The following is a 26128-nucleotide window of genomic DNA, read 5'->3' on the forward strand; positions in this document are numbered from 1 at the left end:
CGAGATACCGGGGATAACTCCCCTGCTCTTCTTTGAAATAGTGCCATGGGATCTTTTACGTCTTTAATGTATTTGCTTCATTGGTTCTTCTGCTTAAGAATTCATAGCAACACATTGCTATTAAGAACTAGTTGGTTTATTAGCAAAGGTTTAACAATCACACTACACATTACCAGTTCATTCACCAGGCTCACAACCACCTGCCTCATTGTGGATCCCCTGAACCCAACTGGCTGGGGTTTTATTCAGTCTTGTGAACACCACACGTCTGGCTAAGCCACTCACAACTCAACAGCTGAACCAACCTGTGAGCATACTCAGAGGTGCATACATTACAATGTCCACCCGAGAGACCAGACAGGGCCTTGGTTTACATCTCATCTGAAAGACGGCACCTCCGACAGTGCAACACTCCCTCAGCACTGCACTGGGAGTGTCAACCTAGATTTATGTTTTCAAGTCTCTGAAGTGGGACTTGAACCCACAACCCTCTGATTCAAGGCCCTCTGAATTGCTTAGCAAGTTTTTAAAAAGAAACAAAGAATAGCTTCAGCATCCGAACGCCCACCACTGCTAGATGTTTGTAATAATTGCAGCCTTATCAGCATTGCCCACAATCCGAGAACATGTGTCTTGTAGGGCAGTAATGTGGCGTAAGGAAACGTTTTCATTCTTGTACTGGTCTCGGAGGTCCCTTTAACGCCTTGCAATTCCCTTCCAGTCTTGTATCGATAACTTTGAAGAGATGGTGAGGGTGCTCTTGGATCACGGGACCAACGTGGATGCAACGGACAACGAGCTGTGGACTCCGTTACATGCAGCGGCTACGTGTCGACACACCAACCTGGTGAAAATCCTCATCGAGCGGTCAGTCCCTTTCACCTTGAATCTGGAAAGGGGGGGAAATTCAAACCCCAGAGTCTCAGGGCTGGATATTCGCTATGTTACCACCTCTGTTCGCGCCCCAGAGGGGCGGTAATGGCGGAGGAAATGCTTTCTGGGCGGGCGGCCAGCCAGCGCCCCCGCTGGTAAGCTTGTTGCCGGCTTTGCAGAGGCGTAGAGCAGCACTGCCCGGGAGCGTCGAGCCGGCATGCAACGCCACCGGTTCCAACTGCGTGGTGAGATCTGTTGTGCGCCGATCTTGTCGCGCCCCGTAGCGCGCCGTGGTAGGACTGTCTGGAAAACCAGATCAGAACTGTCCCGGCAGCAGTGAATGATGGAATTGGGGAATGAGGTCAGTTTGATTGTTTTGTTTAGTTTTATTTTTGCCATGTAGCTTATTGTGGGGTGTTTCCGGTATTGGGAATGTTTGCTGTGTTTTTCGTTGTGTTTTTTTTTTGCCAGAGGTTTTCTTTCGGTGCTCCAGGCTGCTTTCGCAACGGATTTTCAGTTGCTCAGCCGGCCTTGTGCCCTAACAGAGATGTGTAATGCCTCCCTTAGCGCTCCGCCCCACACTCGGGGCCCAGCTGATGAATTTTGCTGACTGAGGCGCAAACATTTCTCGGGCGCGATAATTACTGCCCTGCCATGATTACGCCCCGAAATGCCCTCAACCGAAAATCCAGCCCTCGGTGTTTAGCCGGCGCTGCAATCTGATTCGTTCTTTTTGAGCTGAAATCTACAGGGTTAAATAGAGGATACTCCATGTAAGGCTATCGGCTGTAGAATTCATCTCATTAGAAGCATACTTGGAAACTCCCTCAAGAATGGGGTTCTGTCATTAATACTGTGCCCTGACTGCAATACTTACTGCTAATCCACCACCTTGGGTAGGAACACCACTTTCCTTCATTGCTCTATTCGTTGTATAAATACTCGCACCAAAACATTGGAGCTTGTTTTGGGCCCACATAAATAAATTATACTTGTCCATGTATGGGTACGGTAGCATAGTGGTCATGTTACTAGGCTCGTAATCCAGAGACCTGCACTCATCATCCCGAGCACACAAGTTCAAATTACACCACGGGCACTTAAATTCAGTGGAATTCCATCTAGAATAAAAAGCTAGTGAAACTACCGGATTGTCGAAAAAAACCTATTTACTTCACTAATGTCCTTTAGGGAAGGAACCCTGCTGCCCTACCCGGTCTGGGCCGATATGTGACTCCAGACCCATAGCAATGTCGTTGACTCTTAACTGCCCTCTTAAATGGCCTAACAAGTCACTCGGTTGTATTCAAGAAGGTGGCTTGAATCATCACCACCTTCTCGAGGGCAATAAATGCTGGCCTTGCCGACGACGCCCACATCACATGAATGAATTTTTTTTTTTAAACATTATTTTTTATAAGGTGACTATCTTTATAGGCACTGATTCGATTAACAGAATGGAACGAGCCATTGCATTGTATTAAATGGCTCCCCAAAAACAAGTACAACTTGTAAGTCAGGTTTGATGAGATGAGGAAGACTGCAAATGCTGGAAATAAAAGCAGAGAATGTGGGAAGCAGGCAGCTCCTGAAGGGCAAAGCAGATTAATATTGGCCCGAAAATTGCAGTCGAAGGCTTCCTGCGTCTGCCCGAAAAAAAAATTCTGAAAGTGCTTGGTGGTCCCGGAGGAATGAATAGTTCTGCTGAGAGGCCTAGATGCACAATCCAATGTCTGGACTCACGCATCCCAGGAACGTAAGCGAACCTGGGATCATGTGGGCCTGGACCACCAATCACTATCTAGTATTCTCAGTGATAATAATGCGAGCTTGGTTTGTAGGAGCTCTCATTACTATCAATGAGAAAATTCCCCAAAACACAGAAACACAATACAATAAATAAAAAAACACCTCACATATTTAAAATTAATGAAATTGAATTTAATGAAATGTTTTACAAAAAAGAAAATGTTTTTGAAATTTTTTAAAATATGTTTTAATAGTTAAAAATAAACTTACCTTAATGGAATATTGTTTTTAATATTAAAAATTAGTGATAAAAATTTAATTTTTCTATGTTTTAAAACTATTACGCTTTTACCAGGTGTAAGAGTTTGAAGGGCAGTCGCTGGGCAAGAGTTGGGCAAATAGCATGCGCTCTGTCAAAAGACATTTTGACAACTCTCAAACGGCGGTTCTTGGTGCATGCGCATCGCGCGCCGAGAACCGGTATTTGCGAGGCCTCTTCGGGTGCGTGCACATATCGTACCCACCCCGAGAGGCCGCAGTTTTCGGGCCATTGTTGTCGGATGAGACCCTTCGTCCAAATGGACAGGTTGGGTTTTTTTTAATTAAAGTTTTGATGGTGAATAAAGCTGGTGTGTCTTGGTATGTAAAAGAGTAACTTGATCCCACAGTCCATGGTCGCTCACTGTCACTCCTCTCACTGCAGGGGAGCAGACCTGTTGGCAGTCAATGCAGATGGGAACATGCCTTATGATCTGTGCGACGATGATCGGACGCTGGAGCTCATCGAGTTAGCAATGGTTAACCAGGGTAAGACGCACCAGGATAATTTAGCAGGTGGCTATGTCCACCATGATTGCATAGAATTTACAGCACAGAAACAAGCCATAGAAACATAGAAAATAGGTGCAGGAGTAGGCCATTCGGCCCTTCTAGCCTGCACCGCCATTCAATGAGTTCATGGCTGAACATGAAACTTCAGTACCCCATTCCTGCTTTCTCGCCATACCCCTTGATCCCCCTAGTAGTAAGGACTTCATCTAACTCCTTTTTGAATATATTTAGTGAATTGGCCTCACCAACTTTCTGTGGTAGAGAATTCCATAGGTTCACCACTCTCTGGGTGAAGAAGTTTCTCCTCATCTCGGTCCTAAATGGCTTACCCCTTATCCTTAGGCTGTGACCCCTGGTTCTGGACTTCCCCAACATTGGGAACATTCTTCCTGCATCTAACCTGTCTGAACCCATCAGAATTTTAAACATTTCTATGAGGTCCCCTCTCATTCTTCTGAACTTCAGTGAATACAAGCCCAGTTGATCCAGTCTTTCTTGATAGGTCAGTCCTGCCATCCCAGGAATCAGTCTGGTGAACCTTTGCTGCACTCCCTCAATAGCAAGAATGTCCTTCCTCAAGTTAGGAGACCAAAACTGTACACAATACTCCAGGTGTGGCCTCACCAAGGCCCTGTACAACTGTAGCAACACCTCCCTGCCCCTGTACTCAAATCCCCTCGCTATGAAGGCCAACATGCCATTTGCTTTCTTAATCGCCTGCTGTACCTGCATGCCAACCTTCAATGACTGATGTACCATGACACCCAGGTCTCGTTGCATCTCCCCTTTTCCTAATCTGTCACCATTCAGATAATAGTCTGTCTCTCTGTTTTTACCACCAAAGTGGATAACCTCACATTTATCCACATTATACTTCATCTGTCATGCATTTGCCCACTCACCTAACCTATCCAAGTCACTCTGCAGCCTCATAGCATCCTCCTCGCAGCTCACACTGCCACCCAACTTAGTGTCATCCGCAAATTTGGAGATACTACATTTAATCCCCTCGTCTAAATCATTAATGTAACCTAACTGGTCTATACCGCTGTTTATGCTCCTCATGAGCATTGTCCCAACCCTCTTCATCTAACCCTATCAGCATATCTGTAGTGTATTTGCTTCCTGGGTTCCTTGCTTAAGAATTCAGAGCTACAGATTTGCTGTAAAGAACTAGCAAAGGTTTAACAATCAAAGTCCCCAGACCCGGATGAAATGCAAACCAGGCTGTTGAGCAAAGTAAAAAAGGAAATAGCAGAGGCCTTGACCAGCATTTTCCAGTCCTCTTTGGATTTGGGCATGGTGCCAGCGGATTGGAGGACTGCTATGTAGTACTCTTGTTTAAGAAGGGCGAAAGGGCTAGACTGAGTAACTACAGGCCTGTCAGCCTAACCTCAGCGGTAGGAAAATTATTGGAAAAAATCCTGAAAGACAGGATAAATCAACATTTGGAAAGGCAAGGATTAATTAGGGACAGTCAGCACAGATTTGTTAAGGGAAGATCGTGTTTGACTAACCTGATTGAATTTTTTGAGGAGCTAACCAAGAGGGTCGATGAGGGTAGTGCGTATGATGTAGTGTATATGGACTTTAACACTGCCAGTTCATCCACCAGGCTCACAGCGTCATCCACCAGGCTCACATCTGCACGCCTCATTGTGGAGAACCTGAACTCAGTTAATTGGGGTCTTATTGAATCTTGTGAACATCACATGACTGGCTAAGCCACTCACAGTGCAACAACTCCACAAACCTGTGAGCATGCTCACAAGTGCATACATTACAACATTCTTCTATTCCTTTCTCCCTTATTTGCTTATCCAGGTTCCCCTTAAATGCGTCTACGCTGTTCGCCCCAACCACAGCTTATGGTAGCGAGCTCCACATTCTAACCACTCTCTGGGTAAAGAACTTCCTCCTAAATTCCTCATTGGATTTACTGGTGACTATCTTATATTTATGGCTCCTAGCTCTGGTCTCGCCCAACAAGTGGAAACATCTTCCTATATACAATATACAAAAGCGAAATACTGCGGATGCTGGAAATCTGAAATAAAAGCAGAAAATGCTGGAAATACTCAGCAGATCAGGAAGCATCTGTGGAGACAGAAACCGAGTTAAAATGTGTGGTTGGGGCGAATAGCGTAGACGTATTTAAGGGGAACCTAGATGAGCAAATAAGGGAGAAAGGAATAGAAGGATATTGTAATGTTTCAAGTCGATGACACTTCAGCAGAACTCTGACATCTTCTCTATATCCGCCCTATCAAACCCTTTCATAATCTTAAAGACATGTCAGGTCACTCTTCAGCCTTCTCTTTTCGAGAGAAAGGAACCCCAGCCTGTTTAGTCTTTCCTGATGGGTATAACCTCTCAGTTCTGGTATGAACCTCATAATCTTTTTTTTGTGCCTCTATATCGTTTTTATAATACGGTGACCAGAACTGTGCACAGTACTCCAAGTGTGGTCTAACCGAGGGCTCACGCCCCATTCTCGGCAGGTCAGCTTTTAAAATTCTAATCTCTGGTTCGGTTTACTGTTCGGCTCAGCAAGACAGATTCGAAAAAAAAATATCTATTAGCTAATGAAATGTGTGAGGGTGAACAGATGCTGCAGCTAGGACTCTCAGACACTCTCCAGATATTCTGAACGTGGGGGGAGGAGGGAGAGAGGTTGTGCCTGGAATGATTACATTAATAAAGTTGAGCTGATTATTGAATGGCGGAGCAGGCTCGAGGGGCCAAATGATCTATCCCTGCTCCCATGTCTTATGTAATTAGGGATGGGTAATAAATGCCAGACTTGTCAGCAATGCCCACATCCCGTGAATGAATAAAATCAAGACAGCGGAAGTGAGGAAGGCAGGAAGGCAAAGGAAAGTGAGAAGGCGAGAGGGAATGAAGCGGAGGAGGCCAGGGAAAGTAAATAGAAAGGCAGAGGCAGTTGGGAAAGTGGACAGAAAGGAATTGCACCTTCATTTTAAGAGTTAACCATATAGTCATTGTGGCTTTTGCAATACAAAAAAAAACCCCACAAGATATTTTAAAATATTTTTAGAAAAAGATTGTGTAGCTAGAGGAATGGAATGGTAAACATTCCAGCAATTCCTTTTGTCAGGAAAGGTTGGACAGGCCATATTTATAATTTATAGCTTCTCCAATACCTCCCGTTTCTTCGTTGACAGCGGGTTTGACATCTTGCTGCAGAATTCAGTGCACCATCTTGAAAATCTCATTTAATGGAAATTAGTGTCAGAAATTTCGGGTCCTTCTGTCAATTGCCCCATGCTGTAATAACTTGGCGTGGAGGTACTTTACATTTTTATCCCCCCTGACGTTTTAAAATTGATGTTCTTTCGGATTCTGTCCAGAGTTTGCCTATAAGAGGCCTGGCCCCCAGCTGTCAGGAACAGGAATCTCTCCTCCCCGGCAATCGGTTCCTTCCCAAGCCAACGTGTCACAGAGGGAAAGAATCATAGACTAGCACGGAGAAAGCTATTAAAATAGATACTAGGCTTGCAGCATGAACTAAGTTAATTAGCCCAGCTTACGCAAATGAATAGCAAAACATTTTTGGATGTTTTGTACGCCCACAAGTGTATGTATGTATGAATGTATAAAGAAAGAACTTAAGTTTATACAGCACTTTTCATGACCTCAGGGCATCCCAAAGGGTTTTACAGCCAATGATATACTTTTGAAGTGCAGTCACTGTTGTAATGTAGAGTCGACAAAATACACACCAACTTGACTCATGCAAATCAAGATTTCCTTGTTCTTAACATTTAAATTAATGCTTATTCCAAGGTCAGGAGTGAGATGTCGCCTTTATTTTTATCGTGTAATTCCTCCAATGAATGCTGTTATTGTGTATCCAGCTGTCCAGCTGATTTGACGCAAGATCCTACAAATCCCCTGGGAGGACAGATGCAGCAACACTAGCGTCCTCGACCAGGCCAACATCCCCAGCATTGAAGCACTGACCACACTTGATCAGCTCCACTGGGCAGGTTACATAGTTCGCATACCAGACACGAGACTCCCAAAGCAAGCGCTCTACTCGGAACTCCTCCATGGCAAACGAACCAAAGGTGGGCAGCTGAAACGTTACAAGGACACCCTCAAAGCCTCCCTGATAAAGTGCATCATCCCCACTGACACCTGGGAGTCCCTGGCCACAGACCACCCTAAGTGGAGGAAGTGCATCTGGGAGGGCGCTGAGCACCTCGAGTCTCATCGCCGAGTGCATGCAGAAAACAAGCGCAGGCAGCGGAAAGAACATGCAGCAAACCTGTCCCACCCTCCCTTACCCTCAACAACTGTCTGTCCCACCTGTGACAAGAGACTGTGGTTCTCATACTGGACTGTTCAGCCACCTATGGACTCATTCTAAGAGTGAAAGCAAGTCTTCCTTGATTCCAAGGGACTGCCTATGATGATGATGAGGTCTGTGCAGCAGAGCTGGTCTCCAGTCGTCTTGGGTAATCCTTGCCACTGGACCAAGACCTAGCTCTGTCAAGCCCGTGTGGTGGCTGGTGTGCAAAAAATCCATGCACAGGCAGCTTCCACCCTTCAGGATGTAGTTCAGGTCCTTCATAGAAACAGCTGTAAACTCACCCTTTTTTAGCGTGGAAGCAAGTCATCCTCTTTCCGAGGGACTGTCTGAGTGTATGAGACTTCATTGGCTGTAAAGCACTCTGGAAGGTCCAGTGGTCGAGAAAGGCACTATATAAATATAAGTCTTTCAGGTCGAGTACAAAATTTTAAATTCAAATAATTTAACAGCCCGTTAGGTTTTTATTTTTCTGCATTGAACATCTATCTTTATATATTATTAAAAATCACACGCAGTCACTCAGTTCCTGGCCAATTTCCCGTTTTCACCATTTTTGGTCACGCTTTTAAGTTGACGTATTAACATTGCAACTTCCTATGTAAACATTTTGGGAGTGAATGTCCGTCGGGCAGGGAGGGGCAGGAGGGTCTCCCACTTCTCCACTGTAAGTTTGGTGGGAAGAGCTGCAGAAACATGGGAAAAATGGCATTTACACCGATTTCCAGCATTTCCCTGGTTCTGCGCCAAAGTTATGGTGGATAAGGGAACGGTAGCATAGTGGTTAGGTTACTGAATTAGTAATCGAGAGACCTGGATGAATAATCCGGGAACATGAGTTCAAATGCCACCACGGCAGCTGGGACAATAAATCTGGAATAAAAAGCTAGTAACAGTTTCATGGTCACCATGAAACTATCGGCTTGTCGTAAAAACCCATCTGGCTCACTAATGTTCTTTCGGGAAGGAAGTCTGCCAGACTTACCCGGTCTGGCTCCAGTCCCAGAGCAATGTGGTTGACTCTTATTAGCCCTCTGAAATGGCCAAGCAAGGCACTCAGTTAAGGGCAATTAGGGATGGGCAATAAATGTTGGCAACAAACGTCCACATCCAATGAATTAAAAAAAAAAATGAGTGGCAGTACCCCCTGCCGCCGCCAGAAATTCGCACCCTTAGAATGGAAATTCTATATGTAAACAGTTCTCTATCGTAGTCATCAATTGTCACCACTAGGTGGCGCAGTGGAGTAAGTTCCTGAATTTCTCTCCCAGCTCCATCATCATCTTGTCTAAGAATTGAGTGAGTGTTGGCACCACTGTGTCAGCCACTGAGTTGGAGACTGGACAGGTCTTACAGCAAACAGAACTTCTGACTGAAACTACAGCAAAATCTCCTGAAAGCAGGATGAAAGCAGGATTATTTCTCCCGCAAAATGCAGTAGGTGCAGGTTAGTTGCATTACAACAACAACGTGTATTTATATCGTGTCTTTAACGTAATAAAACGTTCCAAGGCGTTTCACAGGAGTATTATTGACAAATAATTTGACACCGCGAGACACGAGGATAAATTAGGGCAGGTGACCAAAAGCTTGTTCAAAGAGATAAGTTTTAAGGGGCGTCTTAAAACAGGAAAGAGAGGCGGAGAGGTTTAGGCAGGGAATTTGGGGCCTAGGCAACTGAAGGCATGGCCACCAATGATTGAGCGATTATAATCAGGGATGTTCAGAGGGCAGAATTAGAGGACTGCAGATATCTCGGCGGGGGTGTGGCTGAAGGAGATTACACAGATAGGGAAGGGTGAGGCCATGGAGGGATTTGAAAATAAGGATGAGAATTGTGAAATCGAGGCGTTGCTGGACTGGGAGCCAATGTAGGTCGGCGAGCACAGGGGTGATGGGGAGCAGGACTTGGTGTGTGTTAGGACACGGGTTTGAATGACCTCAAGTTTACGTAGGGTAGAATGTGGGAAGCCAGCCAGGAGTATGTTGGACAAATTCTATGCATAAAATCAATCCCGATCACTTCCTGCAATGCGTGATTGAGGGGTGAATTATGCAATCATCTCCATTGTGGCACCGTATGCAGCCATATAAAATAGCTTATATTCATCGAATATCTGTGGGCAATGCTATGGGGAATTTCCGAGTCGCATAAAACTTTTAAACAGCAAGTGAATATACACAGGGACTTTTTCCGTGGTCCCTTACACAGCAGCTCTTTCCGTATTCTAAAAAGTAACTGCAGTGTAGTTGCAAACCACAGCTATTCTGCCTGGAACATTAGTTTCGTCATTGTGTATAATCACAAAGTTCACAGAGAAACAACCTCCCTGATATTTTAATTTTAATTGCCTGTGCTGTAATTTCCCATAAGTGTTTGACTTGCCCCAAAATAATAAGTATAGATGGTTTAAGATATTGTGGAAAGTTACACGACGCGGGATGTGGATACGAAGCTGTTCCCTGGTGATGCCGCTTCACCGGGAATCCTCTGTGGAAAAACAAAACAGTCACTTTGCCTCTTGGTGACCAGGGGGAAAAGAAAAGATATCGTGAGCTGGATCTCTGCAGAAAATAGCAGCCGATGGCTGACAATGTGGGGCAATGGCTGCGGGTTCATAAATAAATAACCCAAACTTGGCTTCAGATCTTTTGCTGCATGGCCGACTGATTTGGGCTCTCACGAGAATGGAAGGATGACAAGGGAGATCTTTCAGTGCGAGTTCCTGTGCAATAATTACCCAAATATTGCAATTATGTTTTGCTGAACACCACAAAAAAAAAACATTTATTGAAGTGGTTATGCTGTGTTGGAGGTTTGGAATGGCACAATTAATAATATATGTACATACATTGGGTTGTGAGATTAAACTCGTTACTTGCCCATATCATTTTCAAAGCAGTGCTATTCTGATATTTCAGTACAGTTCAGAGGTGTGGTGCTATGTTATAGAATCTTTAAAGGGCTCAATTTTGGCCAGGAGTTGCTCCGTTTTTTTTTTGGAGTAACTTGATTTTTCTGGCGTATCTTAAAAATCCCCATTTTGCACATTCAATTTGCGGCAGTGTAAGTGAGTTCATTACGATTTTTTAAAGTTTTTTTTTCTCAAAAGGTGGCGTTACCAGCCACCTACGGCAGTTTTGGCCATTTAGGCAAATTTGGCCAGCTAATAGTTACTCCAAATCTAATTAGGCCAGCGTATGTGGCCACTTCAGAAAACCCTTGCGGAGAGTTAAGAAATCAGTGCAGGTAGGTACATCGGAGGCCATTCAGCCTGGGCTAGGGTCGGGCAGGAGAACTGATAGTGCGCCTGTCTGGATGATTTCTATCAGTTCTCCTGCCCGCCCGCCCCTAGCCCTGGCCGAGTAAGTTTCAATAGACTAAAATTTAATTTGATCACTAATAAAGAAACTTAATGACTAAAGAATGTGAATAGGATCAAACAGCTATACAGGACATCATACGACAAACTTTGCCAAGTTAATTTACTATACAACAGAAGCATTCATGGAAGCTTAAACTACAAAAATAAAAGAAGTGGAGAGGACCTGCACCTAAAGCACCAAGCCTTACAAACCACTAAACCTTGCAAACAAAAAGGTCTAAGAATTAAATAACAAATAAAAAATTGAAGCAAGTCCTATCTTCATCTCTTCATCTTAAAACTCGGCCCGGGAAGGTAGCGGGCCAGCCACTCAGCCTGGGCTAGGGCGGGAGCGATCGGCATCTCGGGGGGGGGGGGGGGGAGAGAAGGGAGGAAAGAGAGAGAGAGAGAGAGAGAGAGAGAGGCTGGGCTGCAAATGAACGGGGCGGGGGTGGGAGGGGAAGCGGCGAGGGAGGAGAGGAGGAGAGCGAGTAAACACGCCATCTGTGGGGAGAGAGAGAGGCTGGGCCGATTGCCAAGTTTCGGTGCTACTGTGCATGCGCGGACCTCGCGACCCGACTCCAATGCGCATGTGCAGATGTCCCGGCACTGTTTTCAGCGCAGGACGCTGGCTCCACCCCCGACTCGACTGGTCACGCTGCACGACGACCGGGGAGAGGCCGGACAGCGGCCAAAGTGGGGAGGTTATTTTTCGGCGCACTTCTGAACGGAGAAAAGTGCCGCATCTCCGGTAAGTACGCCAAAAAAAGGGTGGGCCAAAATTGAGCCCATAGAATGGTTACGGCACAGAAGGCCATTCGGCTCATCTAGCCAGTGCCAGCTCTCTGCAAGAGCACTTCAGCTAGTCCCATCAACGTTATTTGATACGTTATGTCATTTTAGCATTTGTTTTAAGCGAAAGGGTAGTAACGGACCAGCTGGTATGTGAATTAATAATTATTGTAATAATACATCACACATCGATTCACGTGCTCGGCAAATGGAACCTTCACGGCAACTGTGAAAACCAACCGTCAAGGTTCATGTGACCTGACGGAAGGTCATCGACCTGAAACGTTAAGTCTGTTTCCCTCTCCACAGATGCTGCCTCAGTATTTCCAGCATTTTCTGTTTTTATTTCAGATTTCCTGTATCCGCAGAATTTTGCTTTTGTATTTGTGTGACCCGCTTGACCTGATGAAGCAGCTTTGAACTGTACTAAGGACACAAGTTAGTACAATCGATGTTCACAACTGAATTGTAGGACAACAGTTGTGTGTCAGTTTGGAGCACTCTCACTTTTGGGTCCGCCAATTGAGTACTTTTGGAACGTAGCCACTATTGCAATGTGGGAAACGCGGCAGCCAATTTGCACACAGCAAGCTCCCATAAACATAGGAACATAGGAATTAGGAACAGGAGTAGGCCATCTAGCCCCTCGAGCCTGCTCCGCCATTCAATAAGATCATGGCTGATCTGGCCGTGGACTCAGCTCCACTTACCCGCCCTCTCCCCGTAACCCTTAATTCCCTTATTGCTTAAAAATCTATCTATCTGTGACTTGAATACATTCAATGAGCTAGCCTCAACTGCTTCCCTGGGCAGAGAATTCCACAGATTCACAACCCTCTGGGAGAAGAAATTCTTTCTCAACTCGGTTTTAAATTGGCTCCTCCGTATTTTGAGGCTGTGCCCCCTAGTTCTAGTCTCCCCCACCAGTGGAAACAACCTCTCTGCCTCTATCTTGTCTATCCCTTTCATGATTTTAAATGTTTCTATAAGATCACCCCTCATCCTTCTGAACTCCAAGGAGTGAAGACCCAGTCTACTCAATCTATCACCATAAGGTAACCCCCTCATTTCTCGAATCAGCCTAGTGAATCGTCTCTGTACCCCTTCCAAAGCTAGTATATCCTTAAGTAAGGTGACCAAAACTGCACGCAGTACTCCAGGTGTGGCCTTACCAATACCTTATACAGTTGCAGCAACACATCCCTGCTTTTGTACTCCATCCCTTTCGCAATGAAGGCCAACATTCCATTTGCCTTCCTGATTACCTGCTGCACCTGCAAACTAACCTTTTGGGATTCATGCATAAGGACCCCCAGGTCCCTCTGCACCACAGCATGTTGTAATTTCTCCCCATTCAAATAATATTCCCTTTTACTGTTTTTTTTCCCCCAAGGTGGATGACCTCACACTTTCCGACATTGTATTCCATCTGCCAAACCTTAGCCCATTCGCTTAACCTATCCAAATCTCCTTGTAGCCTCTCTGAGTCCTCTACACAACCCGCTTTCCCACTAATCTTAGTTTCATCTGCAAATTTTGTTGCACTACACTCTGTCCCCTCCTCTAGGTCATCTATGTATATTGTAAACAGTTGTGGTCCCAGCACTGATCCCTGTGGCACACCACTAACCACTGATTTCCAACCAGAAAAGGACCCATTTATCCCGACTCTCTGCTTTCTGTTCGCCAGCCAATTCTCTATCCATGCTAATACACTTCCACTGACTCTGCGTACCTTTATCTTCTGCAGTAACCTTTTGTGTGGCACCTTATCGAATGCCTTTTGGAAATCTAAATACACCACATCCATCGGTACACCTCTATCCACCATGCTCGTTATATCCTCAAAGAATTGCAGTAAGTTAGTTAAACATGATTTCCCTTTCATGAATCCATGCTGCGTCTGCTTGATTGCACTATTCCTATCCAGATGTCCCGCTATTTCTTCCTTAATGATAGTTTCAAGCATTTTCCCCACTACAGATGTTAAACTAACCGGCCTATAGTTACCTGCCTTTTGCCTGCCCCCTTTTTTTAAACAGAGGCGTTACATTAGCTGCTCTCCAATCCGCTGGTACCTCCCCAGAGTCCAGAGAATTTTGGTAGATTATAACAAATGCATCTGCTATAACTTCCGCCATCTCTTTTAATACCCTGGGATGCATTTCATCAGGACCAGGGGACTTGTCTACCTTCAATCCCATTAGTCTGTCCAGCACTACCTCTCTAGTGATAGTGATCATCTCCAAGGACCTCCCTTCCCACATTCCTATGACCAGCAATTTTTGGCATGGTTTTTATGTCTTCCACTGTGAAGACGGAAGCAAAATAATTGTTTAAGGTCTCAGCCATTTCCACATTTCCCATTATTAAATCCCCCTTTTCATCTTCTAAGGGACCAACATTTACTTTAGTCACTCTTTTCCGTTTTATATATCTGTAAAAGCTTTTACTATCTGTTTTTATGTTATGCGCAAGTTTACCTTCGTAATCTATCTTCCCTTTCTTTATTGCTTTTTTAGTCATTCTTTACTGTTGCTTAAAATCTTCCCAATCCTCTAGTTTCCCACTAACCTTGGCCACCTTATACGCATTGGTCTTTGATTTGATACTTTCCTTGGTTATCCAAGGCTGGTTATCTCTTCTCTTGCCGCCCTTCTTTTTCACTGGAATATATTTTTGTTGCGCATTTTGAAAGAGCTCCTTAAAAGTCCTCCACTGTTCCTCAATTGTGCCACCGTTTAGTCCTTGTTTCCAGTTTACTTTAGCCAACTCTGCCCTCATCCCACTGTAGTCCCCTTTGTTTAAGCATAGTACGCTCGTTTCTGACACAACTTCCTCATCCTCAATCTGTATTACAAATTCAACCATACTGTGATCACTCATTCCGAGAGAATCTTTTACGAGGAGATCGTTTATTTTTCCTGTCTCATTGCACAGGACCAGATCCAAAATGGCTTGCTCCCTTGTAGGCTCTGTTACATACTGTTCTAAGAAACAATCCCGTATGCATTCTATGAATTCCTCCTCCAGGCTACCCCCTGCGATTTGATTTGACCAATCGATATGTAGGTTAAAATCCCCCATAACTACTGCCGTTCCTTTTTCACATGCCTCCATTATTCCCTTGATTATTGCCCGCCCCACCATGAAGTTATTATTTGGTGGCCGATAAACTACGCCGACCAGTGACTTTTTCCCCTTACTATCTCTAATCTCCACCCACAATGATTCAACATTTTGTTCATTGGAGCCAATAGCATCCCTCACAACTGCCCTGATATCATCCCTTATTAACAGAGCTACCCCACCTCCTTTCCCTTCCTGCCTATCTTTCCGAATCGTCAGATACCCCTGTACGTTTAATTCCCAGTCCTGGCCACCTTGCGACCATGTCTCTGTAATGGCCACCAAATCATACCCATTTGTAATGATTTATGCCATCAACTCATTTACTTTATTTCTAATGCTGTGTGCATTTAGGTAGAGTGTTTTCATCCTACTTTTTAAACCATGATTTTTAGTTTTTACCCCTCCTGCAGCCCCTTTATATTCAGTGGCCCTTTTTGTTTCTTGCCTTTGGTTTCTTTGCCCTCCACTTTTACTCATCTCTTTTCTGTCTTTTGTTTTTGTCTCCTTTTTGTTTCCCTGTGTCTCGCTGTATTGGTTCCCATCCCCCTGCCATATTAGTTTAACTCCTCACCAACAGCACTAGCAAACACTCCCCCCTAGGACATTGGTTCCGTTCCTGCCCAGGTGCAGACCGTCCGGTTTGTACTGGTCCCACCTCCCTCAGAACCTGTTCCAATGCCCCACGAATTTGAATCCCTCCCTGCTGCACCACTGCTCAAGCCACGTATTCATCTGTGCTATCCTGCGGTTCCTACTCTGACTAGCACGTGGCACTGGTAGCAATCCCGAGATTACTACTTTTGAGGTCCTACTTTTTAATTTAACTCCTGGCTCCTTAAATTCGTCTCGTAGGACCTTATCCCTTTTTTTACCGATGTCATTGGTACCAATGTGCACCACGACAACTGGCTGTTCTCCCTCCCATTTCAGAATGTCCTGCACTCGCTCAGAGACATCCTTGACCCTTGCACCAGGGAGGCAACATACCATCCTGGAATCTCGATTGCGGCCACAGAAACGCCTATCTATTCCCCTTATGATTGAATCCCCTATCACTATCGCTCTCCCACTCTTTTTTATGCCCTCCTGTACAACAGAGCCAGCCACGGTGCCATGAACTTGGCTGCTGTTGCTCTCCCCTAATGAGTCATCTCCCTCAACAGCACTCAAAACAGTGTATCTGTTTTGCAGGGGAATGACCAGATGGGACCCCTGCACTACCTTCTTTGTACTACTCTTCCTGCTGGTCTTCCATTCCCTAGCTGGCTGTGGATCCTTCTCATACGGTAAGACCAACTCACTACACGTGCCACTTATGTCATTCTCAGCATCGTGGATGCTCCAGAGTGAATCCACCCTCAGCTCCAATTCCGCAACGCGGTCCATCAGGAGATGGAGGCGGATACACTTCTTACACATGTAGTCGTCAGGGACACCGGAAGCGTCCCTGAGTTCCCACATGGCACAGGAAGAGCATATCACGTGACCGATCTCTCCTGCCATGACTTAACCCTTAGATATCCTTAAATTGGTAATAACAATGTTACAGTTTACTTACTGATATAAAAATAAAAAGAAAAGCTACTCACCAATCACTTACCCCCTTGGCTGTGACGTCACCTTTTGATTCCTTTCTACTACTTTTTTGCTTTCTCTGCCACTGTAGCTGCACCGGTACACCTTTTATAGGCCGCTCCGACACTGCTCCCACCTCTCGCCAACTGCCGCTGACTCTCGAGCTCCCGCTGGGCCTTTTATAGAAACATAGAAACATAGAAAATAGGTGCAGGAGCAGGCCATTCAGCCCTTCTAGCCTGCACCGCCATTCAATGAGTTCATGGCTGAACATGAAACTTCAGTACCCACTTCCTGCTTTCACGCCATACCCCTTGATCCCCCGAGTAGTAAGGACTTCATCTAACTCCCTTTTGAATATATTTAGTGAATTGGCCTCAACTACTTCCTGTGGTAGAGAATTCCACAGGTTCACCACTCTCTGGGTGAAGAAGTTTCTCCTTCTCTCGGTCCTAAATGGCTTACCTCTTATCCTTCGACTGTGACCCCTGGTTCTGGACTTCCCCAACATTGGGAACATTCTTCCTGCATCCAACCTGTCCAAACCCGTCAGAATTTTAAACGTTTCTATGAGGTCCCCTCTCACTCTTCTGAACTCCAGTGAATACAAGCCCAGTTGATCCAGTCTTTCTTGATAGGTCAGTCCCACCATCCCGGGAATCAGTCTGGTGAATCTTCGCTGCACTCCCTCAATAGCAAGAATGTCCTTCCTCAAGTTAGGAGACCAAAACTGTACACAATACTCCAGGTGTGTGGCCTCACCAAGGCCCTGTACAACTGTAGCAACACCTCCCTGCCCCTGTACTCAAATCCCCTCGCTATGAAGGCCAACATGCCATTTGCTTTCTTAACCGCCTGCTGTACCTGCATGCCAACCTTCAATGACTGATGTACCATGACACCCAGGTCTCGTTGCACCTTCCCTTTTCCTAATCTGTCACCATTCAGATAATAGTCTGTCTCTCTGTTTTTACCACCAAAGTGGATAACCTCACATTTATCCACATTATACTTCATCTGCCACGCATTTGCCCACTCACCTAACCTATCCAAGTCACTCTGTAGCCTCATAGCATCCTCCTCGCAGCTCACACTGCCACCCAACTTAGTGTCATCCGCAAATTTGGAGATACTACATTTAATCCCCTCGTCTAAATCATTAATGTACAGTGTAAACAGCTGGGGCCCCAGCACAGAACCCTGCGGTACCCCACTAGTCACTGCCTGCCATTCCGAAAAGTACCCATTTACTCCTACTCTTTGCTTCCTGTCTGACAACCAGTTCTCAATCCACGTCAGCACACTACCCCCAATCCCATGTGCTTTAACTTTGCACATTAATCTCCTGTGTGCGACCTTGTCGAAAGCCTTCTGAAAGTCCAAATATACCACATCAACTGGTACTCCTTTGTCCACTTTATTGGAAACATCCTCAAAAAATTCCAGAAGATTTGTCAAGCATGATCTCCCTTTCACAAATCCATGCTGACTTGGACCTATCATGTCACCATTTTCCAAATGCGCTGCTATGACATCCTTAATAATTGATTCCATCATTTTACCCACTACTGAGGTCAGGCTGACCGGTCTATAATTCCCTGCTTTCTCTCTCCCTCCTTTTTTAAAAAGTGGGGTTACATTGGCTACCCTCCACTCGATAGGAACTGATCCAGAGTCAATGGAATGTTGGAAAATGACTGTCAATGCATCCGCTATTTCCAAGGCCACCTCCTTAAGTACTCTGGAATGCAGTCCATCAGGCCCTGAGGATTTATCTGCCTTCAATCCCATCAATTTCCCCAACACAATTTCCCGACTAATAAAGATTTCCCTCAGTTCCTCCTCCTTAATAGACCCTCTGACCACTTTTATATCCGGAAGGTTGTTTGTGTCCTCCTTAGTGAATACTGAACCAAAGTACTTGTTCAATTGGTCTGCCATTTCTTTGTTCCCCGTTATGACTTCCCCTGATTCTGACTGCAGGGGACCTACGTTTGTCTTTACTAACCTTTTTCTCTTTACATACCTATAGAAACTTTTGCAATCCGCCTTAATGTTCCCTGCAAGCTTCTTCTCGTACTCCATTTTCCCTGCCCTAATCAAACCCTTTGTCCTCCTCTGCTGAGTTCTAAATTTCTCCCAGTCCCCAGGTTCGCTGCTATTTCTGGCCAATTTGTATGCCATTTCCTTGGCTTTAATACTATCCCTGATTTCCCTAGATAGCCACGGTTGAGCCACCTTCCCTTTTTTATTTTTACGCCAGACAGGAATGTACAATTGTTGTAATTCATCCATGCGGTCTCTCAATGTCTGCCATTGCCCATCCACAGTCAACCCCTTAAGTATCATTAGCCAATCTATCTTAGCCAATTCATGCCTCATACCTTCAAAGTTACCCTTCTTTAAGTTCTGGACCATGGTCTCTGAATTAACTGTTTCATTCTCCATCCTAATGCAGAATTCCACCATATTATGGTCATTCTTCCCCAAGGGGCCTCGCACAATGAGATTGCTAATTAATCCTCTCTCATTACTCATTATAGGCCGCTCCGACGCTGCTCCCACCTCTCGCCAACTGCCGCTGACTCTCGAGCTCCCGCTGGGCCTTTATAGGCCGCTCCGACGCTGCTCCCACCTCTCGCCAACTGCCGCTGACTCTCGAGCTCCCGCTGGGCCTTTTATAGGCCGCTCTGACGCTGCTCCCGCCTCTCGCCAACTGCCGCTCATGCAACAACAGCAATGTGATAATGCTCAGATAATCTGTTTTAATGATGTTGATTGAGGAATAAATATTGTTCAGGACACTGGGGGATAATTCCCCTGCTCTTCTTCAAAATAGTGCCAGAGGATTTTTTACGTCCACCTGAGAGAGCAGACGGACCTCGGTTTAACGTCTCATCCGAAAGTCGGCACCTCCGACAGTGCAGCACTCCCTCGGTGTCAGACTAGATTTTGTGCTCAAGTCCCTGAAGTGGGACGATGAACTCACACTCTTCTGACTCCGAGGCGAGAGTGCTACCCACTGACTGACACCATGAGGCCAGTTGGTGAGCTAACTGTCGTAAGATTCCGGGGGCTTTTGGGCTATGGTGAAACGACAGCCCTGTTGTCCTACAATTCATTTGCGTACATTGCCTGTCGCTTCCTAACTGCTTTATCATTCCAAACAGGAAACATTCGTCTTGGCTGTTGATGGTTGCAGTCGCTGTAAATGTTCCAGTTGCCGAGCCTGTGAATTCAACCAGTCTCCTAAATATCTGTACGAGGGGACTTGTTGACTGTGTTTATTTTGTGTCTGAGCTTGTGCAGGCTCTCAAACTCATTTGTAGTTTTGTTTTGGTGAATTTTAAGTTCGTCAAGGTGAGGGATGCTAACATTGGGGATCGGTGCACTTTCCATGTCAGGCGCACGGTATCAGCGTCAAGCACTCTCTGACGTTAAGTGCAACACAATTAGGTGCAGAATGAAGCCCCCTCTACTCTGCTCCTGACCACATATCCCAGGCCTAGCCCCAGAATAGCACATCCTACCGTGTCAGTACAACACTATTTCCATTTCCCACACCAACCACTCTGTGGCCTTTCTGAACAAGGCTGCCAATTAGTGCTGAATAAGGGGCTGCTTTTACTGTGGGCCCTCGCCCTCCAGGAGCTGGAATGAGATCACCCAAACTCATTTCACAGAGCGACCAAACACAGGCCACTTTCATCCCATCAGTTTAGTCTGGAATTGAACCCAGTTGGAAAAGAACAGTATGCTAACCCACAGCACCAACCAACCCCTCGTTCTGCTTATACTGTGTATAATCGGGATGTTGTGCCTTTTATTTTAGTTGAGGTAAATGCAGGGACATTGCAATGCTGTCTTTGACTTGCACCTAGCTGGGTTTCCCCTGGCCTCTTGCTCTGCGATCATTAGTTACTGGAAATTGGTGTTCGGTAAAGACTAATCCTCAGTGTTACTCGGAATTACTGGTGTAAGACCAGTTAGTGCCTTTTCGGGTTGCCAACCCTCCAGGATTGCCCTGGAGTCTCCAGGAATTAACGATTCATCTCCAGGACACTGCAACACCCAGGAGAAAAAACATAGAGGCGGTAAAAATAAAATGGTGGTCTTTAACATTTTCTTTAAACAATTTTATTTCTTTAGTTATAAAAACACTGGAGATGGGATAAAGGGCCGTTTGACTGGGCGGGATAGTTGGAGGTGCGAGGTCATGTGATGAAACTTCCAGCAATACATCCAACTAGATTGGCCACCCTCCGTGCCATCCAGCTCTTGGGTGAAAATGGATTGTTGGAATCCAGGGGTGGAGGAGAGGGATAGAATGTTGTTTACCAAGCTTACCACCACGTAAACTACTTTTTTTTTTTTACAAACTTCATATGCCAGACTTACAAATTAGCCGATGTAAAAGAAAGTATTTGTATTGTGTTTGCCACAAATTAACAACCGATTGGTGCAGAATGGCTTAAACAGTAACAGACGTATCCGCCTTGGCAATACTGCTTTCAGCTACTTGTATAGGACAACCAACAGATGGTCAACGATAATTATACCACAAAGACAAAATAGTTTTCCTGTTCACATGCTGTGGGGAATACCACAACTCTCAGTCTACAATCAAACCTTAGCTGGTTTATAAGAACCATATTTTCAATCAAGCTGGCCATCAATTAATAACCACTCCAGTTTAGCTCACACTTTCATCAGCTTTATAAACATTCTTCTTCCAATGTTTTCATTTCCTGGATGTGCCAATAAAGAACATCTCCTTCCTGATTTCCATCATGGCTTTAAAATAAAACTTGCAAATTTCCTGTAGATCTATTTGTGGTTTGTGTGCGATGGAAATATGGTCAGACTGCTGATATTTATGATAGAATTTAACAAGCTCTCATCTTCAAATCTTGCTCAGGGATCACTCAGGAGAAAGTTGACCAAACCCGCATAGCGACAGAGCAACAAATGATCGTCGACATCGGAGAGGCGATTCAGGCTGGCGCTGATCTGAATGCAAGGGACGCGCAGGGAGCCACCTTGGTAAGAAGGGTTGTCACGATCCAGGTCTACTTCAAGACCTGCCCGGCTATTGGGTGAATCAGAAAGCAACGTTTTACAAATGTACGAGTTAAGGTGTTGCTCTCCGCAGCATTGTTTGGAGTTCATTTTATCTTTACATCCTCAATCCATAAATCTAACGCAAGCATTGTCAACACGGTGTGCTGTTAGAGAAGGTTGACCTACATTTGAGAAGGTTCCCTGACCTTGAAGACGCAACCTGATATTCAATTCCACTATTTTACATGATATTAAAGTAAGAGTGAAGGGTTTGTGGTTGCCTGGATCTGTTCCATCATCGTTTATGGAAAATGGTCACCGCATTAGCCTTCTTTCATATATATCTCCTCGCTCACCTCTCTGGAATAAATACCATCTATCCCAGGGGTATTTGTCTGGTTTGAGCCCATCAACAACTTCTGTTTTTTTTTTTAAATATGCAACATTAATTCTGAGATTAATTATCTAACATTGTTACTTAGAGGAGGATATGTTGCTCATGTTCTCCCTTGTGAATACTTGGAGCAAATAATCATTCAGAATGTTAGCTAGCTTACATTCGCCCGATGTTTCAGCCCCCGTTTGCATTTTTTTAAAGCTCTGCCCTCTGTTTGGCTCTGGTTTGCTGTTGTTCGGAGGGTAACTGACTGGAGATGATTCTAGTTCAGTGGTGTTGGGGACTGAGAATCGCAGGTGTTCAGTGTTGTCAGGGTTGAGAAGGTCGCAGACGTTACCTTTAGATCAGCGCAGTTAAAGATACTGATGCCTGAAGCTGGCTTTCTGTTTTTCAAAGCTCTTCATACTCTGGAAATGAAGTACCTGTACCTGTACGTGCTTTAAAGCAGCTTTCAGATCGTGAAGGTTCACTCAGTGCAGAACAGATTGAAACATCTTGAAAACCTGAGGCTTCAACAGCTCTGAGGACAGCAAAGCACAGAGCATGCTTCAATATAATACATCCCACTGCTGATCAATTTGTTTTAAGTGCACTTTTTGTTCCATGATTCTACTTTGTTGGTGACTTAATACTACACGTAGAGGGCCCAAGTTTGGGGCCGCGCCTAGAACGGAGCAGCCCCGACCTGGACGCCCGTTTTTCGCGCCACAAAGTGCGTCTAAAAAATACTTACCGATTCTCCGGATCCCTGCAGGTCCTCTGGAGCTGGGCGCGGCGCAGCACAAGCTGTGGGGGGGGCGGAGCCAGGTCCCTGTGCTGAAAACAGTGCCGGGACCTCTGCGTGGGCGCGCTACAGTGGGCACGCATGTGCAGTAGCTCCAGGCACCCAAAACTGTGTGGAAGGGGCCTGAAGCACGCAGCCCCTAGCCCTGGCCGAATGGCCTCACTGGGGCTGCGTGAATAAGGCTGCACCTCCCATGCCCAGCTCCTGTTTCCTCCCGACCCCCCCCCCCCCCCCCCAGGCCCAGACCCGACCCACCCCCGCCCCCGGACCCGACCCAACTCGCGCTCCCCCACCACCCCCGGACACGACCCAACCCCGGAGCCGACCCCCTCCGACCCCCTCCCACCCCTGGACCGCACCCGACTTGCGCTTCCCGACCCGCTCCTGGACCCGACCCCCCCCCCCCCCGGACCGGTCCCCGGACCCGATCCGACCACCGGCCACCTACCTGTAAATCCGGTGCGGGGCCTGGGCCTGGCCGGGCCTGGCCCATACAGCCTCCCTCTCCTTCCCCCCCTCCCCTTCCCCCCCTCCCTTCTCTCCCTCCCTCCCCTCCCTTCTCTCCCTCCCTCCCTTCTCCCCCTCCCCCTTCTCCTTCCCTTCTCTCACCCCCCCCTCTCTCTCTCACCCCCCCTCCTTTCTCTCACCCCCATCCCTCTCTCTCATCCCCCTCTCTCTCTCTCATCCCCCTCTCTCTCTCTCATCCCCCCTCTCTCTCTCTCATCCCCCTCTCTCTCTCTCATCCCCCTCTCTCTCTCTCTCATCCCCCTCTCTCTCTCTCTCATCCCCCTCTCTCTCTCTCTCATCCCCCTCTCATCCCCCTCTCTCTCTCTCTCATCCCCCTCTCTCTCTCTCTCATCCCCCTCTCTCTCTCTCACCCCCCCTCTCTCTCTCACCCCCTCTCTCTCTCTCACCCCCCCTCTCTCTCTCATCCCCCTCTCTCTCTCTCATCCCCCTCTCTCTCTCTCATCCCCCTCTCTCTCTCTCATCCCCCTCACTCTCTCTCTCATCCCCCTCTCTCACTCTCTCTCTCATCCCCCTCTCTCTCTCTCTCTCTCTCACCCCCCCTCTCTCTCTCTCTCTCTCACCCCCCCTCTCTCTCTCACCCCCCTCTCTCTTCCCCCCCCTCGCTGTCAGAAACACAGACACTGACAGACAGAGAGTGAGAGACACACACACAGACAGACAGAGATCTAGAGACACTGACAGAGACACACTGGGGGGGCCGGGGGGGGGGCGTAGGGGGCGCGTCCCAGCACGCTGTTGGAGGGCTCCCAGTGCTGCAGTCGGTAAGTAGAAAATGTTTTATTTATTGATTTTTTTTTTTTAAATTTTTTTTTTGATTGATTTATTGATGTATTTATCATTTATTATTGATGATGGCTCATTATTTGTAAAACTGAAGTGTTTAATGTTTGTAAACTTCCCTTTAAACCCCCCCCCCCCCCATTCCCTACGCCTGATTTGTAACCTACGCCTGATTTTCTAGGTATAGACAAGGTTTTTCTGAGCGTACAAAAATCTACACTTACTCCATTCTAAGTTAGTTTGGAGTATGTTTTCACTGCCTAAACTTTCAAAATGGGCGTAAGTGGCCGGACACGCCCACTTTTGGAAAAAAAAAATCTGTTCCAAACTGAAATTGTTCTAACTGACGAGAACTGGAGCAAACTAAATGCCAAGAATTGCAATTTCTAAGATACTCCATTCTAAACCAGTTGCTCCAAAAAAACTCAGACCGAAACTTGGCCCCAGAGTCACACAACAATACATTAATGCGATCAGAGAGAGAGAGAGAGGGAAAGAATGGGGTCGGGGGAGAGAAGTACGGTCAGAGAGAGGGGGGGGGAATGGGGTCGGGGGGGGGAATGGGGGTCGGCAGTCGGGAAGTGGGGTTTGGAGAGAGGGTAATGGGGGTTGGGAAGTGGGGTTTGGAGGGGGGGAATGGGGGTCGGGGTCGGAAGTGGGGTTTGGAGGGGGGGATGGGGGTCAGGGAGTGGGGTCAGAGAGAGGGGGGAATGAGGGTCAGGAGGAGGGGAGTGGGGTTTGGAGAGGGGGGGAGCCCCAAGAGGGCTGTAGGTGTTCAGCCGTAGAAAATATTCAAGACTGATAGATTTTTGGGCACTAAGGGAATCAAAGGATACGGGGATAGGGTGGGAAAGTGATGAAGATCAGCCATGATATTAAATAGTAGAGCAGGCTTGAGGGGCCAAATGGCCTACACCCGTTCCTATTTCTTATGTTCTTATATAGCACCTTTAGCAGGCTCAAGGGGCCGAATGGCCTACTCCTGCTCCTATTTCTTATGTTCTTAACGTTGTAAAACGTCCCAAGGCACACAGGCCCTCCCACTCACATACACAACTTCTTTTACTGTTGGGTATTTTTTTCGGTGAGGAGTTCTTGTTGGTCAGGCTTATTTTTAGAAACTACAGTTTGATATTGATTTGTAGGTCACTGACCAGTTTGTGTGTAAAGTCTCTTGTCTGTCTCTCCCTCAGCTACATGTAGTCGCCGCCAACGGTTACTGCACGGTTGCTGAGCTGCTGCTCGAACACGGGGCCAAGGTGAACATGAAGGACCATGACGGCTGGGAGCCGCTGCATGCAGCCGCCTGCTGGGGGCAGGTCAGTGTCACGCTACAGCTTGGGACGTCAGTACATTGTGTGTGCGCAGGCGTAGTGTGCCCTGGTACAGTGTGCCTTGGCCAAAGAGTGGAGGAAGTGCATCCGGGAGAGCACTGAGCACCTCAAGTCTCGTCGCCGAGAGCATGCAGAAAACAAGCGCAGGCAGCGGAAGGAGCGTGCGGCAAACCAGACTCCCCACCCACCCTTTCCTTCAGCCACTGTCTGTCCCACCTGTGACAGAGACTGTAATTCCCGTATTGGACTGTTCAGTCACCTGAGAACTCACCTTTAGAGTGGAAGCAAGTCTTCCTCGATTTCGAGGGACTGCCTATGATGATGATGCCTATGATTGCTTAGCAAGAAGAAAGATTTGCATTTATATAAGCCAGTCACAACCCCACGACGTCCCAAAGTTCTTTATAGCCAATTTAGTAATTTTGAATTGTAGTCACTGTTCTAATGTAGGAAACGTAACAGCCAATGTGCGCACAGCAAGCTCCCACAAACAGCAATGCGATAATGACTAGATAATCTGCTTTAGTGATGTTGGTTGAGGGATAAATATTGGCTCAGGACACTGGGGAGAACTCCCCCGACTCTTCTAAGAAA

General features: G+C 46.4%; 1 protein-coding gene across 5 annotated transcripts in view; it reads left to right on the forward strand.

Annotated features, from left to right (window-relative positions):
* LOC139277617 (protein phosphatase 1 regulatory inhibitor subunit 16B-like) overlaps window positions 1-26128 on the forward strand; it is a 172179-nt gene that overhangs the window by 120851 nt on the left and 25200 nt on the right. For all 5 annotated transcript variants that reach the window (XM_070896324.1, XM_070896323.1, XM_070896325.1 and 2 more), the window contains 4 exons: window positions 722-867; window positions 3326-3429; window positions 21569-21693; window positions 25394-25519. In XM_070896324.1, the coding sequence (XP_070752425.1) occupies window positions 722-867; window positions 3326-3429; window positions 21569-21693; window positions 25394-25519 (501 nt within the window). The remainder of the gene's footprint in view (window positions 1-721; window positions 868-3325; window positions 3430-21568; window positions 21694-25393; window positions 25520-26128) is intronic.

This window comes from Pristiophorus japonicus, chromosome 12 (assembly GCF_044704955.1).
Source record: "Pristiophorus japonicus isolate sPriJap1 chromosome 12, sPriJap1.hap1, whole genome shotgun sequence".
NCBI classification, from domain to species: Eukaryota; Metazoa; Chordata; class Chondrichthyes; family Pristiophoridae; genus Pristiophorus; species Pristiophorus japonicus.